This window comes from Malaclemys terrapin, chromosome 2, assembly GCF_027887155.1.
Source record: "Malaclemys terrapin pileata isolate rMalTer1 chromosome 2, rMalTer1.hap1, whole genome shotgun sequence".
Lineage (NCBI taxonomy): Eukaryota > Metazoa > Chordata > Testudines > Emydidae > Malaclemys > Malaclemys terrapin.
Genome location: NC_071506.1, coordinates 24,390,066 through 24,410,728, shown reverse-complemented (window position 1 = coordinate 24,410,728; position 20,663 = coordinate 24,390,066). Strand labels below are relative to the sequence as shown.

General features: G+C 45.3%; 1 protein-coding gene across 5 annotated transcripts in view; it reads left to right on the top strand.

Annotated features, from left to right (window-relative positions):
• The window catches only part of DEPTOR (DEP domain containing MTOR interacting protein), a 119,661-nt gene that overhangs the window by 21,866 nt on the left and 77,132 nt on the right, over positions 1 to 20,663 (top strand). For all 5 annotated transcript variants that reach the window (XM_054018025.1, XM_054018027.1, XM_054018023.1 and 2 more), the window contains one exon: positions 17,476 to 17,654. In XM_054018025.1, coding sequence (XP_053874000.1) covers positions 17,476 to 17,654 — 179 coding nt within the window. The remainder of the gene's footprint in view (positions 1 to 17,475; positions 17,655 to 20,663) is intronic.

Genomic DNA, 20,663 nt, shown 5'->3' with positions numbered 1-20,663 from the left:
TTGTTCCTTCCTAAGTGGAGTACTTTGCATTTGTCCGTATTGAATTTCATCCTATTTACTTCAGACCATTTTTCCAGTTTGTCCAGATCGTTTTGAATTATAATCCTATCCTCCAAAGCACTTGCAAACCCTCCCAGTTTGGTACCACCTGCAAACTTCATAGGTGTACTCTGTATGCCATTATCTAAATCATTGATGAAGATATTGAACAGAACCAGACCCAGAACTGATCCCTGCGGGACCCCATTCGTTATGCCCTTCCAGCATGACTGTGAACCACCGATAACTACTCTCTAGGAATGGTTTTCCAACCAGTTATGCACCCACCTTATAGTAGCTCCATCTAAGTTGCATTTCCATAGTTTATTTATGAGAAGGTCATGAAACATGAAATAGAGTTCTGCCTGGGTATAGAGGTAAATCTGACATAAAATAATCTAGTCTTAACTACTGTTGTAATATGAATATCTTTTGACTGTTGTTACAGTCCTTGAAACTGGGTGGGAGAAAAAACATTTCCACAAATTAGATAACATGCTTTTGAAGATCTGGCTACTTCTTCCATCATTCATTTTCTGCCCAGGAGCAAGTCCTAGCAGTGGTCTTTTTATTGTTTACCTCTTGCTCCGACAGAAGTGTATTTAAAGAGGAAGGATGGTCTTGCAATTATGACCTGATAGGGATTCTAATCCCAGTTCTACACCAGTTTTCCTATGGAACTTTGGGCAAATCACTTAGGGCTAGATTGTGCCTTTTCAACACAGCCCTGCTTTAGGGGTAGTGTGGAGCTGCACCTCTCCACAGAGAGACAGTGGGAGGAGACACCTTCCATCCACTCCTTTCTCCCGCTGCCTGAGGGAATACACAGCTTGCTACTCACCCTTCAGGAATGTAGCATATACACACTCACCCTCTTCCCAACTGGCTGATGTGGGAATGGACCCTGTGACATAGAGGCCCATTAGCTGCTGACACAGAGTAGTGAACTGCTATCAGGCCTGACAAACTCATTACACCTATCACATTGCTGTCATAGTATTTACCTATGAATAATGTTGTGGGAGGTATCAAATGAAAGCTTATATTAAACTGGTTATTATAAGCTTTGCACGTTGTATGTATGGTTGATAGTTAAATTGTTATATTTCTATACTAAAAATGTTTAAACCATGTAACCAGGCACAGTTGATTAACAAGTTTGTTCAAGACAAAGGAATGTTGATTTGCCAGTCTGCCTACGTCTCTGATGTATGCAGTGTTGTTGCAGCCATGTCAGACCCAAGATATTAGAGAGACAAAGTGGGTGAGGTAATATCTTTTATTGGACCAACTTCTGTTTGTGAGAGAAACAAGCTTTTGAGCTTATACAGAATGCTACAGAGAAATACAAGAGGTGGAACAGAATGTTTAGCATAAGTAGTTACAGATTTCAAGGGACCATTCAAGGTCCACTTGAAATATGTGTTAACTACTTATGCTAAAAAATCTGTTCCACCTCTAGTATTTCTCTGTAGCAGTCTGAGTATGTTTCCAGTTTCCAAAGAAGAGCTCTGTGTAAGCTCGAAAGCATGTCTCTTTCACCAACAGAAGTTGGTCTAATAAAAGATAGTACCTCCCCCACCTATCTCTCTGATGTAAATCAAGTATTGGGAAAGCCAGAACACAATGGGAGATGCATTTGTATGTGAGGCAACAGGAAAAGCCATGTTGATGAGGAAGATGTGAAAGCAGGGGAAGGCACCAGAGACAAAACCACTCTCTTAGGTGCAGGGAATTCAATTGTACCTTGCCCTTTCATGGGCTTCCTAAGTCCGGGGGAGAGGTCTAGCCCCTAAATCCATCTGTGCCTCAGTTTCCCTCTATCACAGCAGTGGTATTACACTAAATCCATCTGTGTGTGTGAGGTGCCCGGATACTGTGGTGAAGAACGTCATAGAAAAGTCTGTGAATAAGATTGCTCCCTATTTTTTTTAGGTGTGCATTTTAAAATTACAAGACTTTTCCTTTTATTGGACCAACTTTTGTTGGTGAAAGAGACAAGGTAGTCCCATTGACTTCAACTGACCTACTTCTGTGCTAGAAGTTCAGTGTGTGCTTAAATGCTTTGCTGGATCAGGGCCTAAATATCTTGTCCATGTTTTTGTTAAGAAGGGGCCAAATTCATTCCAAGTGTAACTTAGTTGAATTTGTTGGTGTTACACCAGGGCAGACTCTGCCCTGAGCTGGTTGAACTGAATTTGATTATCTACTCTGTTATATCAGTTTAATAAAATCAGTGAAGTTACACCAGAATAAAATTGGTGTAACGGAGTGGGGAATCAGGCCCTTGTAGTCTTCATCTGAATCTCTGCTTCTTTTCATACGCTGGACTAGAAAGACACACTTTCTGTGGCTTATCTTTTCTTTTTTCAGCAGTAATTCTTAACAGAATTCTTAATTTGTAACCAGCCAATGACTTCAGCTCTTTGAGGCGAAGAGTGACTGAGGCTACGTCTACACTACCAGCCTGAATCGGCGGGTAGAAATCGATCTCTCGGGGATCGAATTATCGCGTCTCGTCGGGACGCGACAATTGATCCCCGAATCGACGCTTGTACTCCACCAGCAGAGGTAGGAGTAAGCGCCGTCGACGGGGGAGCCGCGGAGGTCGATTTGCCGCCATCCTCACAGCGGGGTAAGTCGGCTCCGATACGTCGAATTCAGCTACGCTATTCATGTAGCTGAATTTGCATATCTTAAATCGACACCCCCTCCGCCCCCTGTAGTGAGGACGTAGCCTGAGTGACAAAGAATATTTTTTTCTCTTAGCACACCTGTCAAGGCTGCTTCCCCACTTTGAACTTTAGGGTACAAATGTGGGGGTCTGCATGAAACTTCTAAGCTTAACTACCAGCTTAGATCTGGTCTGCTGCCACCATCCCAAAGCTAATTCCCTTCCCTGGGTAGCCTTGAGAGACCTCCACCAATTCCCTGGTGAATACAGATCCAAACCCCTTGGATCTTAAAACAAGGAGAAATTAACCATCCCCCTCCTTCCTCCCACCAACTCCTGGTGGATCAAGATCCAACCCCCTTGGATCTAAAAACAAGGAAAAATCAATCAGGTTCTTAAAAAGAAGGCTTTTAATTAAAGAAAAAGGTAAACATCATCTCTGTAAAATCAGGATGGAAAATAACTTTACAGGGTAATCAAACTTAGAGGTCAGAGGACCTCCCTCTAGCCTTAGGTTCAAAGTACAGCAAACAGAGATAAACACTCTAGTAAAAGGTACATTTACAAGTTGAGAAAACAAAGATAAACTAACACGCCTTGCCTAGCTGTTTACTTACAAGTTTGAAATATGAGAGACTTGTTCAGAAAGATTTGGAGAACGTGGATTGATGTCTGGTCCCTCTCAGTCCCAAGAATGAACAACTTCCCAAACAAAGAGCACAAACAAAAGCCTTCACCCCTCCCCCCCCCCAAGATTTGAAAGTATCTTGTCCCCTTATTGGTCCTTTGGGTCAGATGTCAGCCAGGTTACCTGAGCTTCTTAACTCTTTACAGGGAAAAGGATTTTGGAGTCTCTGGCCAGGAGGGATTTTATAGTACTGTACACAGGAGAGCTGTTACCCTTCCCTTTATAGTTATGACAACACCTGACACAGAATAGCTGTAAAAATGCTCTGAAGAGCTGGCTGTTGTCTGACAAAATACACCAGACTTCCCTGCTTCCTGATTGGTCTGACTTCTAAAATATCTCTGCTTGCAACTGCAAGCCAGAGCTTAATTTCCATAAATACTATTTATTAAGCACCAAGAATGAGCTGCTCAGTGTTGCATGAGACATAAACAAAGACAGCCTTGGCCTCAACGAAACAATTTATCAATCCTGTCCAGGGATCCATGTGGCAGTGTGATCCTGGCCTTGATCCAGATGCATTATTGCACCTAGCTCAACTCTCATATATATATAAAAATTCCCTTTTTTTTTTTTAGTGTGGTGCTAGTGAAAGTTATCAGGGGACCATAGGAACCATGTGTAGGTCTCTTCCTTTATCCATCCACAAGCAAGTTTCAGTGGGGCTTCAACTGACTAGGTACTACCATCTGACGAACCTGGTTTGTGAATAATGGAAGGGAACTTCAGGTGATTTCTGCCATCACCTGATAACTTTCACTAACACACACACACAAAAAAAGAGGAGTTAGGCAGGTGAGCTTCCATTTTCCTTCTGACAAGGGGTAGGTTAAAAAAAAATTGCCTGCATTTTGTGGTTCCTATGTGGCCCACTCTGTAAAAGCCAGTATTATAACTTCTTGTGCCCCAACGAGACTAGGCTACGGTGCCCAATACCAAGTTGGAGATGGTTGAGTTTTCAGCATAAATTTTATTTAAGAAAATGATGAAAATGTACTGGCATAGTGGTAGGCAGGGAGATCATTAGCTTCACTGACATGGAAGGATCGCAAGCAAGAGAAAATAACTAGAAATGTAACTCTGTCTGATCATGCAAGTGTTGAGCACCTCCTACCAGCTGCTCAGCGATGTTAATTTGACTGGGTCTGATTCTCTACTGCCTTGTCCCTTGTGTGGTTGGTCATTTACACTTGTGGAAAAGAGGGATCAACACTATAATTCTGATTTGATGGCATCTTATGCTCACTTTGCACAGGTGCAAATGACTGTGCACAGTGAAAGGCAGTGGAGAAACAGGCCCATTGACTCTAGTGGAAGCCAAGCGCACTCATTCCCCTTACAGCACCAAGCCCTATGCAGTGCCTACCCAGGCCCAGGACGTCTAGATAGCAGGTATAAAAGTTATATGAAGACTTAGTTACTTTAGTTGTTTAATAGGTCAGCCTTGCGGGTTAACATTATGCTCGACTGTCATAAGTAAAAAGCAGAGATTGGGCCCAAATTAATCAGCTCTGTTACCTTGGAAATCTTCAAAATCCAAACCTGGCTCAGGATCCAGATTTTGTAAGTGGCCTCTAGCTAGCTTCATAATGGCTCAAATGAAAACCCCAGGTCCAAATCTCCTTACTTTGTGGCGGTGCTCAGATTCGAATCTGTGAGACTGAATTTGTGGCTCTAGTCTGAGCGCATCTCGAGGAGAAAACTGTGTGATTCCAAGTCTAGGCTCGGAACTGCGTATTGATTGGGCGCTGAGCCTGCACTGAGTCTGTTGGAGTCAGTAGGGCACCATGTGGGTGTGATTGTGCACAGTCAGTTGGAGGATCAAGGCTTAGTTATCTTCTAAACTTAAAGAATTTACTAATTTCCACCCCTCCCCCAAAAGGCCACCCCCCGCCCCAAAACAGACCACACCAGTGTAGGGTGACCAGACAGCAAATGTGAAAAATCGGGACGGGGGTAGGGGGTAGTAGTAGCCTATATAAGAAAAAGACCCCCAAATCAGGACTGTCCCTATAAAATCGGGACTTCTGGTCACCCTACACCAGTGACTGATTTAAGGTCACAGAAGCATTGGTACGTTGCAGCTTTTTTGGTAGGAGACATGAATGTCTTTTCCTTTTTAGTGTCCCCTGAGGCCACTTATTTAAAGTCCCTCTAAGGTTGGCTCTGTATCGTGGCACCTTCTTCCCACATTGCCGACATGGCTACCTACATAAATTAGAGACAGGCATGATGAGCGGAACTGATTTCAGAAGGTGCTTTAAAGACAACCTTTAAAATGTTTATTTCAGGGGACAGAATTTCCTCCCTGCCACACATACTACCAGAAATATCTTCGTCCAGTTTCTAGTGTAACCCACTGGTTTCAAGACTGTTCTAGCTGCTATGAATATCGGGTATCAGAACTACATAGTCTCATAGCTGAGGCATAAATAGAAAGACGAACACGTAGCTGGAAAGTGTCAGTGGTTAGTTGCTGAGAATTGGCAGGCCTGTGTGGAAATGCTTGTTCTAGGCGATAAGCATTGCATTTCCAGAATACCTTCACCTAGGCCTCTATGTGCAATGTTTATATTTTCACTGACCGACATTTTTTTGGCTGGGAAGAGAGAGGGAGAGTAAGGGTTTAAATAGACTAAAACTATAATATTTATGTATTGCTTCTATCTGGAGAGGGGCAGTTTTGTCTTTCACTGGGGCTCTTTAGGAGCAGTGGTGCAAGTGGAATCCATTTCTTACCAGTATGAGGGGGGCAGCAGCTAATGGGAGGCATGTAACCTCCTCACATGACCTTCCACGTGACTCCTCCCTTCCCCACCCCCAGCCTGGGACCCTCATGCTCTCCCCGTCCCCTCCCCATGATCCAGCCCCCTTACCGGGGGCAGGAGGGGGGAAAGAGGGGCTCTGTCCTCCTCCTACTGCACTGGAGACTTCAGAACTGCAGCGGTGAAAGGAGCAGAATGTGGGGCTGCTGGGTGACCTCAGGCCAGCAGCTCCTCCGGCGTGGCTCTACCACCCCAGCCCTTTTATGCAGGGTCTCCTTCACCTGTACAGCAGCCCTGCCAGAGAACAGGGCTGGGGGTGGGGGACAAGGCTGGGGGTGGTACAGCGGTGCCGGAGGAGCTGCCAGCGTGGGGCCGCCCAGTGGCCCCATGTTCTGCTCCTTTCCCCGTTGCAGTTCCCGGGAGAGCTCTGTGGTTCAGGGCTCTTCCAGGAAAGGAGCAGAATGTTTGCAGCTCCGCCAGCGTGGCTGTACCGCCCCCAGCCCTGTCCTCCGGCGGGGCTGCTGTAGAGATGGAGGAGACCCTACGTGGAAGGTCTGGGGTCGGTACAGATGCACTGGAGGAGCTGCCGGCCTGAGGCCACTCAGCCCCACGTTCTGCTCCTCCTATGTCTTTCTGGTACACCATACCAGCTATAAATACCTTGCAGGTAAGGTGTACCGTACCGCCCTACTGGCACTGCTGTTTAGGAGTCATTGAGGGAGGGTGCTGAACCAGTGTCTCTGGCTGCCCTTGCTACACCCTCTTCTCTTCTTGTCTGGCACTTCCCACTATTTGGGCAGCTTTGTTCCCAAAACCCAGCCATCCCTGGCAGAAAAGAGGTTTTGACCCTGCTTTACTCCAGTGCAGCCTCTTTGCTTGGCAGACGTTCTAGCACTCTGAAACCTGCAGTGGGTTTTATGACAGGAGAAGCTGGTGCAATCCCAGAGCAAACCTGATCCACCCAGTATTTATCTGTTAATTTCTAAGGAAGACGTGGTGTTATATGGTGCCAATTTTAAGTTTACAAAAGCATATAAAGAGTTAAATGATGAATAATGAATAATCCCTTCCCCTCCTTGTGTCCTCACTTTTCTGCCAAGTCCATCTTTTGAATCTCATCCTACAAACACTTGCTAACATGAGTAGTCACACAGAAACCAATGAGACTATTCACTGTAGTAAGCACTACACAAAGCAGTAAGTGTTTGCAGGTCTGGGTCAGTAGATTTTAAGCTCTTTTGGGGCAGGAACCTGTTTTCTGTGCAGTTTCTGTGAAGCTCCTAGCTAGCACATTGGTGAACACTAGGAAATAATTAATACTGCTCAGTCTCTTACTAATTAAACTGTTCATTCACTGGGGTTTTTGCTGTTTAAAAAGTTTGCAGTTCTACGGCCACACACAGGTCTTACGCTATGTGATGGGATGTCTGCAAAAGAGGCCTGATCTGGTGAAAATGAAGTGGGGTCAGAATGATACAAAACTTCCTCGTATGCTTTTGTCTGAAATAAGCATATCGGAACCAAATTGTACAATGCCAGAGCTTTGCTGGGATAAGTGTAGTGACTATGTAGGAAGTGCTACACTGACAACATGGGAAGTGCTGGAGGACCAATCAGCCTCCTTACCAGTTGTTTCAAAGAAAGGTGAAAGAAACCTGTGCGACATATATGGCAATTTTCCTGCAATATCCTTGAAAGACCTTATTGTATTGTTTATGTATTATTGTGGTCTGGGATTAAATGTAGCCTCTCTAGGGGGGGAGATGTGACAGCCGTTGCAATCCTATTCAGTATCTTTGGGGTCCACTGTTTTAAATGAATGTTTTATGTATGACTGTGTTCGACTCCATGGGGGAGGGCTACCACAGCTCCTCCAGGAACTAAAAACAGTGGGTGGGGATTAAGGCAAATCAGAAAAGTGGTGTGCTCCTCCCTACCCCCAAAAGGTACCGCTTCCTGGGGATGCTCACATATGCTAGTTCAAACTAGATTCTCCAGAGACTGGCAGACAAAGGAAGGACTTTCCACACAGAGCTGGGGGAGAGGTAGATACAATGGAGGGTAGGGATAGGGTCCAGAGTGACCTAGACAAACTGGAGGATTGGGCCAAAAGAATCTGATGAGGTTCAACAAGGACAAGTGCAGAGTCCTGCATTTAGGATGGAAGAATCCCATGCACTGCTACAGGCTGGGGACCGACTGGCTAAGCGGTAGTTCTGCAAAAAAGGACCTGGGGATTACAGTGGATGAGAAGCTGGATATGAGTCAACAGTGTGCCCTTGGACTGCATTGGTAGGAGCATTGCCAAAATATCAAGGGAAGTGATTATTCCTCTCTATTCGGCACTGGTGAGGCCACATCTGGAGTATTGTGTCCAGTTTTGGGCCCCCACTACAGAAAGGATGTGGACAAATTGGAGAGAGTCCAGCGGAGGGCAACGGAAGTAATATGGGGCTGGAGCACATGACTTATGAGGAGAGGCTGAGGGAACTGGGCTTGTTTTGTCTGCAGAAGAGAAGAGTGAGGTGGGATTTGATAGCAGCCTTCAACTACCTGAAGGCGGGTTCCAAAGAGGATGGAGCTTGGCTGTTCTCAGTGGTGCCAGATGACAGAACAAGAAGCAATCATCTCAAGTTGCAGTGGGGGAGGTCTAGGTTGGATATTAGGAAAAACTATTTGACTAGGAGGGTGGTGAAGCACTGGAATGAGTTAGCTAGGGAGGTGGTGGAATCTCCATCCTTAGAGGTTTTTAAGGCCTGGCTTGATAAAGCCTTGGTTGGGATGATTTAGTTGGTGTTGGTCCTGCTTTGAGCAGGGGATTGGACTAGATGTCCTCCTGAGATCTCTTCCAACTCTAAACTTCTATGTTTCTATGACTTTTGGATAAATAGCCTGGGTTTAAACTGACTCAGAGCCTTCTTTCTGATACAGCGTACAGACAGGACCTTCTGTTCAAGGGGGTGGGGGAGTGCTCCAATCCTTGTGGAAGGGTTGGAAGGAGCCTCATAAGATTGATGAATGACTTCTGGTAGGCTTTTTAGCATGCATGTAGGTTCTTTTATTGTTTTTAATATGCTTTCTCTGTAATCCTTTCACCTTAAGAATAAATGTGCTTTTTTAGAAAGAGCTCTATGATGAATTGTAATTCATAGTCTCTGGAGAGGAGGCAAATTGCAGGTGCTGGCCTTTTAAGCACTCTGGCTTGCTGGGGATATTACTGTATAGTCAGGGAGCTGTGCATCTGGAAAAACCCTGGTCAGGAGGGAGAGAGACGCAGTTTTCTGCCCAAGAGAGCTGACAGCTGGAGAGTCGGGAGCCTAGAGTAGGTGCCCTTGGGGGATCATGGTGGGGGTGAGGGGGGAATACAGGTGCAGTTTCCCTGAACTGTGACAACCTCAGAATGGACAATTTCCCTAATAGAAAACTTAATGGACAAATGCTACTAGGAGTGGTTTCTTCCCAGGGAGTTAGTGTCTAGTTTTTGGTTTCTCAACCTAAAAGTTCAGTTTTTCCTTTAAGTATTGCTAATTATGGTTGCTCTGCCAGTCCATGTTTTGCCTGGTAAGGAAATGACAGATTGTTCTGGATTAGCATAAAACAGACAAATGTGCAAGCAAAGACCTATACGTGCAAATATGTAAATGTTAAATACAGTGTATATTTGCTGGAAGCTTGACTATGATAAATGCATACAGATGTGAATTTCAAAGGGCTGACTATAGTATATGCTTTTTACTGTCCTGTTAGTTTCAGAGATCTGAGGAAATGCTCTCACTTTTTTCTTCAAATAGGGCAGAATGTGGCCCCCAGTACAAAATGTCCTTAATGCCATCTTGAGTAATGTGAGGAATTACATTTGTGTGATACTCTAATACTATGAGGAAGGCTGGTTTCTTGTGGTAGTTACAGTCGAGTTGCAAAGTATCAGTGGCTAGACCGTACGCGACTCTTAGATCACTCTTCAAAGGCCTCTGGAATCAAGATTCCCCCACCTTCATTAAGTTTGATGAGTGAGCTTTGCTTTGTGAATCAAACCTGTTGCTAAGTAGGTCTTGAGCAATTCTTTTTATAGCTACTTAGCTAGAGAAACCATGCTTGTGTTCTTGATCCACAGGGCTGAACACTGAAGCAGTTTCAATGCCAGAGTCCAAACATCTGCTCTGTGTAATTAAAAATAGATGCAGTAAATGTATATAGGGCTTATACATAATGATTAACACTAGGTCTTTTTTTAAATGTCTTTATTTTGTTCTATTCAGTTAGGAGCATATAGGAGGTTTAGAGTAGTGGGCTAGCTACTCTGTGGCTTAATGGTAGTGCTATACATTGCTATGCAGGCGGGTTGGGTTCCCTTTCTGGTGTCACACCGCAAGCCAGTTAGGCCCAGAAGTAGTACAAATAATTTCCCCACCCCCTCCTTGGGAAAGAGAGGTTTGAGACACTTGTCACATAATGTGATGTCTGGAATAACAGTTATTTCCCATTCCCATTTGATACTTGTGGGTAAATGCTGACTCTTGCTTGGGGAACACTGTACCAACCTTGATACTAGTGCCCTTTTAATTCATATCAGACCTTATGTAGGTGCAAAGAATTGTCAGATCCTGATTCTCCTTTTATGCCGGCGTAACTTCGTTCATTTACTTTGATATCAATAGAAGTGAAAGGGTGATCAAACCCACTCTGTATATATAGATATATTGATGCTGTTTCAGTATTGTACTTTCAGATGACTATGTAGCTTACAAAATGGACAAAGAACATTGATAATTCCAGGGTCTTTAAATATAAAGTGCAGGCTTTTTCTTCAAAGCAAGATGACAGTTGTTACTGTGCAGCTGGAAAGTATCATAGCTGTAAGCAAAGACATATTGTAGCTTACTGTATTTACTGTCAGTGGGTTTTGTTATAAATACGCTACTTTGATTTGTATGTTGTTTTTAACTTAAAAGTATTCATTTTGATAGTGTTTGTAAAGTTGCCTTTTAATCCATACTATGTAGTTGGGGGAGGGGGAGCAATCTAGTTTGAGGATAAATACTGCAAATCAGAAAAGTTGCTACATTACTATTTGTGGATGGTTTTAGGTAAAAGGCTTATTTAAGTCTTGTCTGTGACCCAGTAATGGCATCAATAACATCCTCAGCTGACTTACTTGCCTTTTGTGGGTTTCAAAAGGAAATAGTGTGATGCTAGGGCATACTAATATCACACTGAGAGGAAGGATGTACTAGTGGTTAGGGCCCTACTCTGGCGACCCAGGTTCAATTCCCTACTTGGCCACAGACTTCCTGTGTGACCTTAGACAAGTCACCTAGTCTCTCTGTGCCTCAGTTTCCATCTGTAAATAGGGATAATAGCTCTGCCCTAGCTCCCAGGGGCATTTTGAGGATAAATAGGTTAAAGGTTGTGATGTCCTGCTATACTGGGGGCCATATAAATATTTTAGACTAGATTAGTTAGTCAGGAATAACTGTTGTTCATATAGCATTGATTTGTACATGCGGCAGTACTTTAAACTGTTCTACCTTTTTAGGCTACTTGTTTCCTGAGGACAGCCCCTCTGTGCCTGCCCAGAGCCCCACTGAAGTCAATGGGACTATTCCTAGGGTGAAATTTTGGCGCCATCAAAGTAAATGGCAACACGTCCATTGATTTCAGTGGAACCAGAATTTCACTCATAGCACATAAAGTTACATATGTGTGTAAGTCTTTGCAATAGGAGCTCAAGATTTCCTCTTCTCTCTCCCCCCCCCCCCACCGTGATGTGCTCTATAGAATGGTTCTTGTGCTTTCTTCATATTTGTTATGGATAAATGGCACTATAAAAAATTCAGTAGTCAGTAAAATTATTCATTAAAAGTGAAACGTAATAAATAAAAATGCAGTTAACTGCTACAAAATCTCTGCCTGTTGTTCTGTAATAAATAAAATAGATAAATATAAAATAATGATCAGTTACGATAATTTGGGAAAATGACTAATCATAAAGCTACTGATCTTAAAAACCTCTACTTTCTGTGGTCAGTCCAGATACTCCCACATGGGCTTTTTGCCACCCATACGAAATGTGTAAGAAGCAATTGCTGGGTTTGCTTTCAAAATGGTGGGCGGGATTTTGCAGCTGTCACAGCTCTGATACTGAAGTTCCTCCATTGCCAGTTGCTGAGATCAGTGTCCCATAGAAAAGAAAGTAGCTGCTGTGTGTTAGACCGTGTTGTGTGGAAACGGTCTAGATGCTGACTTCTAAGGGTATGTCTACACTACCGGATTAATCCGAATTTATATAATTCGGATTTGAAAAACAGGTTGTATAAAGTCGAAATGAATGCGGCCACACTAAGCACATTAATTCGGTGGTGTGCGTCCAAGTACCGGGGCTAGCGTCGATTTCTGCACCGTTGCACTGTGGGTAGCTATCCCATAGCTATCCCATAGTTCCCGCAGTCTCCCGCGCCCATTGGGATTGTGGGTTAAGATCCCAGTGCCTGATGGGACAAAAAACATCGTCGCAGGTGGTTCTGGGTACAGCCTCACCTCCTCCCTCCCTCCCTCCCTGCATGAAAGCAACGGACGGCAGACAACCATTTTCGCGCCTTTTTTCCTGGGTGGGTGAACACTGCAGACTCTATACCACGGCAAGCATGAAGCCCGCTGAGCTCAAGACAGCAGTCATGAATATTGTAAACACCTCGCGCGTTCTCGTGGAGTTTATGCTCAGCCAGGACCAGAAAAACGAGGCGAGGAGGCAGCGGTGGCGGCAGCGCAGCGACAAGCATGATGAGGACATTGACATGGACATGGACACGGACACGGATACAGAATTCTGTGAAACCACGGGCCCCGGTGCTTTGGAGATCATGTTGTTAATGGGGCAGATTCTATCCATGGAACGCCGATTCTGGGCAAGGGAAACAAGCACAGACTGGTGGGACCGCATAGTGTTGCAGGTCTGGGACGATTCCCAGTGGCTGCGGAACTTTCGCATGCGTAAGGGCACTTTCATGGAACTTTGTGACTTGCTGTCCCCTGCCCTGAAACGACAGAATACCAAGATGAGAGCAGCCCTCACAGTTGAGAAGCGCGTGGCGATAGCCCTGTGGAAGCTTGCAACGCCAGACAGCTACCGGTCAGTCGGGAATCAATTTGGAGTGGGCAAATCTACTGTGGGGGCTGCTGTGATGCAAGTAGCCAAAGCAATCACTCAGGTGCTGCTACGAAAGTTAGTGACTCTGGGAAATGTGAAGGCTATAGTGGATGGTTTTGCTGCAATGGGATTCCCTAACTGTGGTGGGGCGATAGACGGAACCCATATCCCTATCTTGGCACCGGAGCACCAAGCCACCGAGTACATAAACTGCAAGGGGTACTTTTCAATGGTGCTGCAAGCACTTGTGGATCACAAGGGACGTTTCACCAACATCAACGCGGGCTGGGCGGGAAGGGTTCATGACGCTCGCGTCTTCAGGAACACTACTCTGTTTAAAGGGCTGCAGCAAGGGACTTACTTTCCGGACCAGAAAATAACCGTTGGGGATGTTGAAATGCCAATAGTTATTCTTGGGGACCCAGCCTACCCCTTAATGCCATGGCTTATGAAGCCATACACAGGCAGCCTGGACAGGAGTCAGGAGCTGTTTAACTACAGGCTAAGCAAGTGCAGAATGGTGGTAGAATGTGCATTTGGCCGTTTAAAAGGTCGCTGGCGATCATTATTGACTCGCTCTGACCTCAGCCAAAGAAATCTCCCCATTGTTATTTCTGCTTGCTGTGTGCTCCACAATCTCTGTGAAAGTAAGGGGGAGACCTTTATGGCGGGGTGGGAGGCTGAGGCAAATCGCCCGGCTGCTGATTACGCGTAGCCAGACACCAGGGCGATTAGAAGAGCACACCAGGAAGCGCTGTGCATCAGAGAAGCTTTAAAAACCAGTTTCATGACTGGCCAGGCTACAGTGTGAAATATCTGTTTGTTTCTCCTTCATGAAAACCCGCCCCCTTTATTGACTGATTTTCTGTAAGGAACCCACCCTCCCCCTTCCCCCAGCTTTCTTTCAAACCAAATAAAGTCACTATCATTTAAAAATCATTTATTCTTTATTAATAGATTAGAAAAAGAGGGAGGGAACCCGGGTGGTATTTGGGAGGAGGATTGCTGGGAAGGAAAAAGCCACAAAGAAAAGGTTAAAAAAATGACAGCCTTTTGCTTGGGCTGTCTACTGGGGTGGAATGGGAAGGTGTACGGAGCTTCCCCCCCCGCGTTCTTACACGTCTGGGTGAGGAGGATACGGAACATGGGGAGGGGGGAGGGTGGAACAGGGGCTGAAGCGGCAGTCTGTTTTCCAGCAGCCGTTCCTGAAGCTCCACCAGACGCCGGAGCATGTCTGTTTGCTCACGCAGCAGCCCCAGCGTTGCATCCTGCCTCCTCTGGTCTTCCTGCCGCCACCTCTCATCTCGAGCGTCTCTCCTCTCCTCACGTTGGTCCCTCCTGTCCTCACGTTGGTCCCTCATGTCCTCACGTTGGTCCCTCCTGTCCTCACGTTCACTGGCTTCTTTCCTATACTTTGAAACTGTTTCCTTCCACTCATTCAGATGAGCTCTGTCACTGCGGCTGGATTCCATAATTTCAGAAAACATCTCGTCTCGCGTTCTCTTCTTACGACGCCTTATCTGTGATAACCTTCGGGATGGAGGAGGGAGGCTTGAGGAATTTGCAGCTGCTGTAGGGAGGGGAAAAAAGAGAGAATTGTTTAAAAAGCTACATTTTGCAGAACAATGCTTATACTCTTTCACGGTGACCAACACTATTCACATTACATAGCACATGTGATTTCTGTGCAAGGTCGCATTTTGCCTCTTAATGCTGAGTGCCTGTGGCTTTGCTGCTAGAGATCACAGGTCTGGGCAACAGAATTCGGCTTGCATGCGGCCATGGTAAGCCATTGTCTTACAGCTTCTGCGCCCTCCTTTCCCACATACCAAGCATAGCCTGTAGAGTGCTGCGGTTTTTCTGTTAACATTCAGCAGCACCAGAAAACAAACTAACCACCCGCCCCTCTCGCCATGAATTCTCTGGGATGATCGCTGTACCCCTCCCCCCCACCGCGTGGCTGGTATCAGGGAAGATCCCTGCAGGCACCAAACTAACCACCCCCCCCGCCGCCGCCCCCCTCCCGCCATGAATTCTCTGGGATGATCACGGTACCCCTCCCCCCACCGCGTGGCTGGTAACAGGGAAGATCCCTGCTAGCCAAACGTGAAAAACTCAGGCCCAATTTCCCATCTGCGCTTGGCTAACTGCAGGGAAGGATTTATTTTCCACCACAGGCAAACAGCCCAGTAGGAACGGCCACCTCTGTCCCCTTAATTAAGTTCCCATATTTCAACCAGGTTACCAGGAGTGATATCACTCTCCTGAGGATTACACACCAAGATAAAGAACGGATGTTGCTTGAATGCCAGCAAACACCGGGACCATACGCTGCCAGGCTTTGTCAGGCAATGATTCCAGATTACTTGCTGCAAGCATGGCGTGGTCAAGTGTCCTACCATGGAGGAGGGAATAAGGATAAACTGCCCAGAAACCTTCTGGCAAGGCTTTCAGAGTACCTCCAGGAGAGCTTCATGGAGATGTCCCTGGAGGATTTCCGCTCCATCCCCAGACACGTTAACAGACTTTTCCAGTAGCTGAACTGACCGCGAATGCAAAGTCAGGCAAAGTAATCATTAAAAAACGTTTGCTTTTAAAACAAGTTTTATATTTTAAAAGGTAAACTCACCTGAGGTCCCTTCCATGGGGTCAGAGTCTTGGGTACTGGCTTGGGAGGGTACTTCAGTCAGGGTGAGAAAAAGATCCTGGCTGTTGGGGAGAACGGAGTGCTGTGTGCTCTCTGCAAGCTCATCCTCATCCTCCTCCTCCTCCTCTCCCCCATCGGCAGAATCCTCAGGCGTCACTGATGAGACTATCCCCGACCCAGAATCCACGATCACAGGTGGGGTAGTGGTGGCAGCCCCCCCTAGAATTGCATGCAGCTCGGCGTAGAAGCGGCATGTCCGCGGCTCTGACCCGGAGCGACCGTTTGCCTCCTTTGTTTTTTGATAGGCTTGTCTGAGCTCCTTGACCTTCACGCGGCACTGCTCAGAGTCCCTATTGTGGCCTCTCTCCATCATGCCCTTGGAGATTTTTTCAAAAGTTTTTGCATTTCGTCTTTTAGAACGAAGTTCTGCAAGCACTGAATCCTCTCCCCATACAGCGATCAGATCCAGTACCTCCCTCACGGTCCATGCTGGTGCTCTTTTTCGATTATCAGCCTGCATGGTTACCTGTGCTGATGAGCTATCTGTGGTCACCTGTGCTCTCCACGCTGGGCAAACAGGAAATGAAATTCAAATGTTCGCGGGGCTTTTCCTGTCTACCTGGCCAGTGCATCCGAGTTTAGATTGCTGTCCAGAGCGGTCACAATGATGCACTGTGGGATAGCTCCCGGAGGCCAATACCATCGAATTGCGGCCACACTATCCCTAATTCGAAATGTTAAAATCGATTTTGGCGCTACTCCGCTCTTCGGGGTGGAGTACAGAAATCGATTTAAAGGGCCCTTTACATCGAAATAAATAGCGTCGTTGTGTGGACGGTTGCAGGGTTAATTCGAATTAAAGCTGATAAATCCGAATTAAAGTCGTAGTGTAGACCAGGCCTAAATGGCAAGCCCCGTACCTAGTATGTAGCTTTGAGAAAATGTAGCTCCATAACCAGTGGAAGTTAAAAAAACGGCACCACAAAGAAACTGCAGCTGAGTCCACCGAGTGGGGTTAACGAATCTTTGGCAGTGAGCTTTCCCAAAATAATACAATAATATCAAGCATATTAAAGGTAATGTGCGAGAATTCGTCTCAGCTCATGCCAAAGTGTTAACATTTAATTTTATTGACACACTAGGGCATGCGTTCATGTGTTTAGCAGATTATACTGAGAATTACATCTGCTTCTCCTCCTGTTTGTTTTCCACTGGAACTGAAAATTCTCCATATGCTGGGTTTAAAATGATCTTTGATATTGTTTCTTTTCTGCTTTTCTTTCTTTCTTTCCCCAGCTGAAAATGAAAATGGTCAGTTGCCAATTTGTGTTTGTATTCTCTGCCTTTCAACAGACTTGCCACTATAACTTTTTATAATTAGGCATAACATTTATTGGGGTGTATGTGAATTGTGTGGCAGTCAGACACTAACATGTTACATATGAAGGAGTCCTTTCCTCCTCTGGTTATATAGATTCTCTGCAAAGGTTATTAATAATGTGATTTGCCCCACAGGCTCAGACTGCATGAAGAAAAGGTAATTAAAGATCGAAGGCATCATCTCAAGACATATCCAAACTGTTTTGTTGCCAAAGAATTGATTGACTGGCTGATTGATCGCAAAGAGGCCTCAGACAGAGAGACAGCGATTAAACTTGTGCAGAAATTATTGGATCGCAGCATTATCCATCATGGTGAGTGAAACAGCAACAGCCACAATTATTTTCATTTCTTTCTTGATAACTGTGATGCAATCAAGGGTAACTCCCAGGGCCGGCTCTACCATTTTTGCCGCCCCAAGCAAAAAAAAAAAAACCACTCAGACTGCTGCTGCCCGAACTGTCAAAGTGCACCAAAAAAAAAAACCAAAAACCCGCTGCTCAGACTCTGCCGCCCCAAGAATGGATGGAATGCCGCCCCTTAGCATGTGCCGCCCCAGGCACGTGCTTGCTCTGCTGGTGCCTGGAGCCGGCCCTGGTAACTCCTGACCCTGCTTCTGCAGTTGAAGAAGGCCCCTGATTATTCTGCTCTATGTGAGTGAGGCAGGGTTTGGGCATTCTCATGGAAAAGAGGGTCCTTACACCCTGTGCCCTGCATATCTCTGCTCCATGGGGACTCCCATATATGCCAGTGTACAGGGTCACTAATAGAGATGTAAGGGTGCAGCCTGCAGAGCCATGACTACTCAGGTCCATTGTCCATCTCCCTCTGTAAAGTGGGATGTAGTTGCTTCAGACAACACTGTTGCCTTAGTGGCTAAAGAGCGGCTGCACCTCATACTTTCCTGCAGCAGACAGGGATTCTGTTGTCTGTAAGAACTCCTCTATATGCTAACATCTAACTACCTGGACTTGGGGCTGCTGGAGGGGAGGATTTCTCCTTTAGTGAATGAAGTGACTGTAGTGAGACATGTTAAATGTAACATCCTTTCTTTATAAACTGAAGCTGTTCTGTACCTTTTCTCTTGTTCTGTATCATGGTGACCCTGTGGCTTCAGTTCTAGAATAATGATGTATTGGAAGTTACATGCATTATTTGTGAAATGTGGACACAAACCACTATCAAATCACAATAATAATGTTTATATACTCATTTTACACCTGTGTGAAGTATAGGTGCAAAATGACTACAATGTACAAGTCAGTGGTACCTTTGTTTCAAGTGCACAGTGTTGTCCAGTTAAAAGGTCAACATATGAAATTGCAATTTTCCCATCTCTTTATAACAGGGATTAGAGGAACTTTTGTAATTGACAAGTTGACTTTCTCCAGAGACACCTGTAAGTGTGCAAGCACTGCTGCAACTGTCAGCAATGCATAAACAATACCTTAATTAATGGGATAAGTATGCAGATGAAATGTGTGCCACTACTACACATTCTGCTTGATTCAGAAATTAAAATTCTGTGTCTTTATGGAACCTGGGAATTGAGGTAGATAATTAAAGAACAGATACAAAGTAATTATAGGGGCTCCAAATGCCAGTTGCTTTATCCTCTATTGAAGAAATGTCAGTGAATAGTTTACATGGAAGTCAGAGTAACTTAATTTAATTGAGCAATGGAAACTTTATATGTGAAAGTTTGTTTAAATCTTTAATAAAACTTTAAAATGTTTTCCACCTCAGAACATAATCCCAGCCCGCTCCTTCCAGCTAGGTGAGTCAACAAGCAATGGCAGGAGTTCTTGACAAAAAAAATGTTAAAAATATTAAGTACAAAATTGCTATTTTCAAGGATTTTCATTCATTGGCTTCAAAGTTAATGCAACTGTTTCAAGCATGCTCTGATGTAGGACAAGTTCAGATAGCCTAGTAAGCCAGGTTCTATAGGGGCCTCTTATGCCACCAGTAGTAAGTTAAAACGGTAATGTAATGTTTAATGCTCATGCACTAGTGCCATATGGGGTGGAGTATGAGTCTGTGCATGCTGACTGAGAGCTCTGTGGTGATAACAGTTTGATTGGACTGTCCCCCACTTTATCTCTGTCTTAGCTGGAGCTCATTTCAGTCCACCCTCTCCAATTTAACAAGACTTTCATCAACTGTTCCCCTAAAAATGTTTCCTAGCTCTCAATACATTCCCCATTGCCTCTCTGACTCCCCAGCTGGCATGGCAGAGCAATTTGAGAAGTGGAGAAGGAAGATTATACAGTGAATCTTAGACCTTATTATGTGTCTTTGCAACAAGTGTAAGGTTAGCTTGATCCAGGCCTGGATTAATGCAAGTGACAGTCATTGTTAGCCAATCCTGAAATTACTGATTCAGGTTTTTAGGAGACACCTGATTTAATCATAGAATCATAGAAGATTAGGGTTGGAAGAGACCTCAGGAGGTATCTAGTCCAACCCTTTGGTAAGAAGCAGGACCAACACCAACTAAATCGTCCCAGCCAGTGCTATGTCAAGTTGGGCCTTAAAAACCTCTACAAATGGAGATTCCACAACTTCCCTAGGTAACTCATTCCAGTGCTTCACCACCCTCCCAGTGAAACAGTGTTTCCTAATATCAACCTAGACCTCTCCCACTGCAACTTGAGACCATTGCTCCTTGTTCTGTCATCTGCCACCACTGAGAACAGCCGAACTCCATCCTCTTTGGAACCCGCCTTTAGGTAGTTGAAAGCTGCTATCAAATCCCCCCTCGCTCTTCTCTTCTGCAGACAAAACAAGTCCAGTTCCCTCAGCCTCTCCTCGTAAGTCATGTGCCCCAGGCCCCTGATCATTTTTGTTGCCCTCCGCTGGACTCTCTCCAATTTGTCCACATCCTTTCTGTAGTGGGGGGCCAAAACTGGACGCGATACTTCAGATGTGGCCTCACTAGTGCCGAATAAAGGGGAATAATCACTTCCCTCGATCTGCTGGCAGTGCTCCTACTAATGCAGCCCAATATTCCGTTAGCCTTCTTGGCAACAAGGGCACAGTGCTGACTCATATCCAGCTTCTCATCCATTGTAATCCCCAGGTCCTTTTCTGCAGAACTGCTGCTTAGCCAGTTGGTCCCCAGCCTGTAGCAGTGCATGGGATTCTTCTGACCTAAGTGAAGGACTCTGCACTTGTCCTTGTTGAACCTCATCAGATTCTTTTGGCTCAATCCTCCAGTTTGTCTAGGTCACTCTGACCCTATCCCTACCCTCCAGCATATCTACCTCTCCGCACAGTTTAGTGTCATCCGCGAACTTGCTGAGGGTGCAAAATCACAAGGT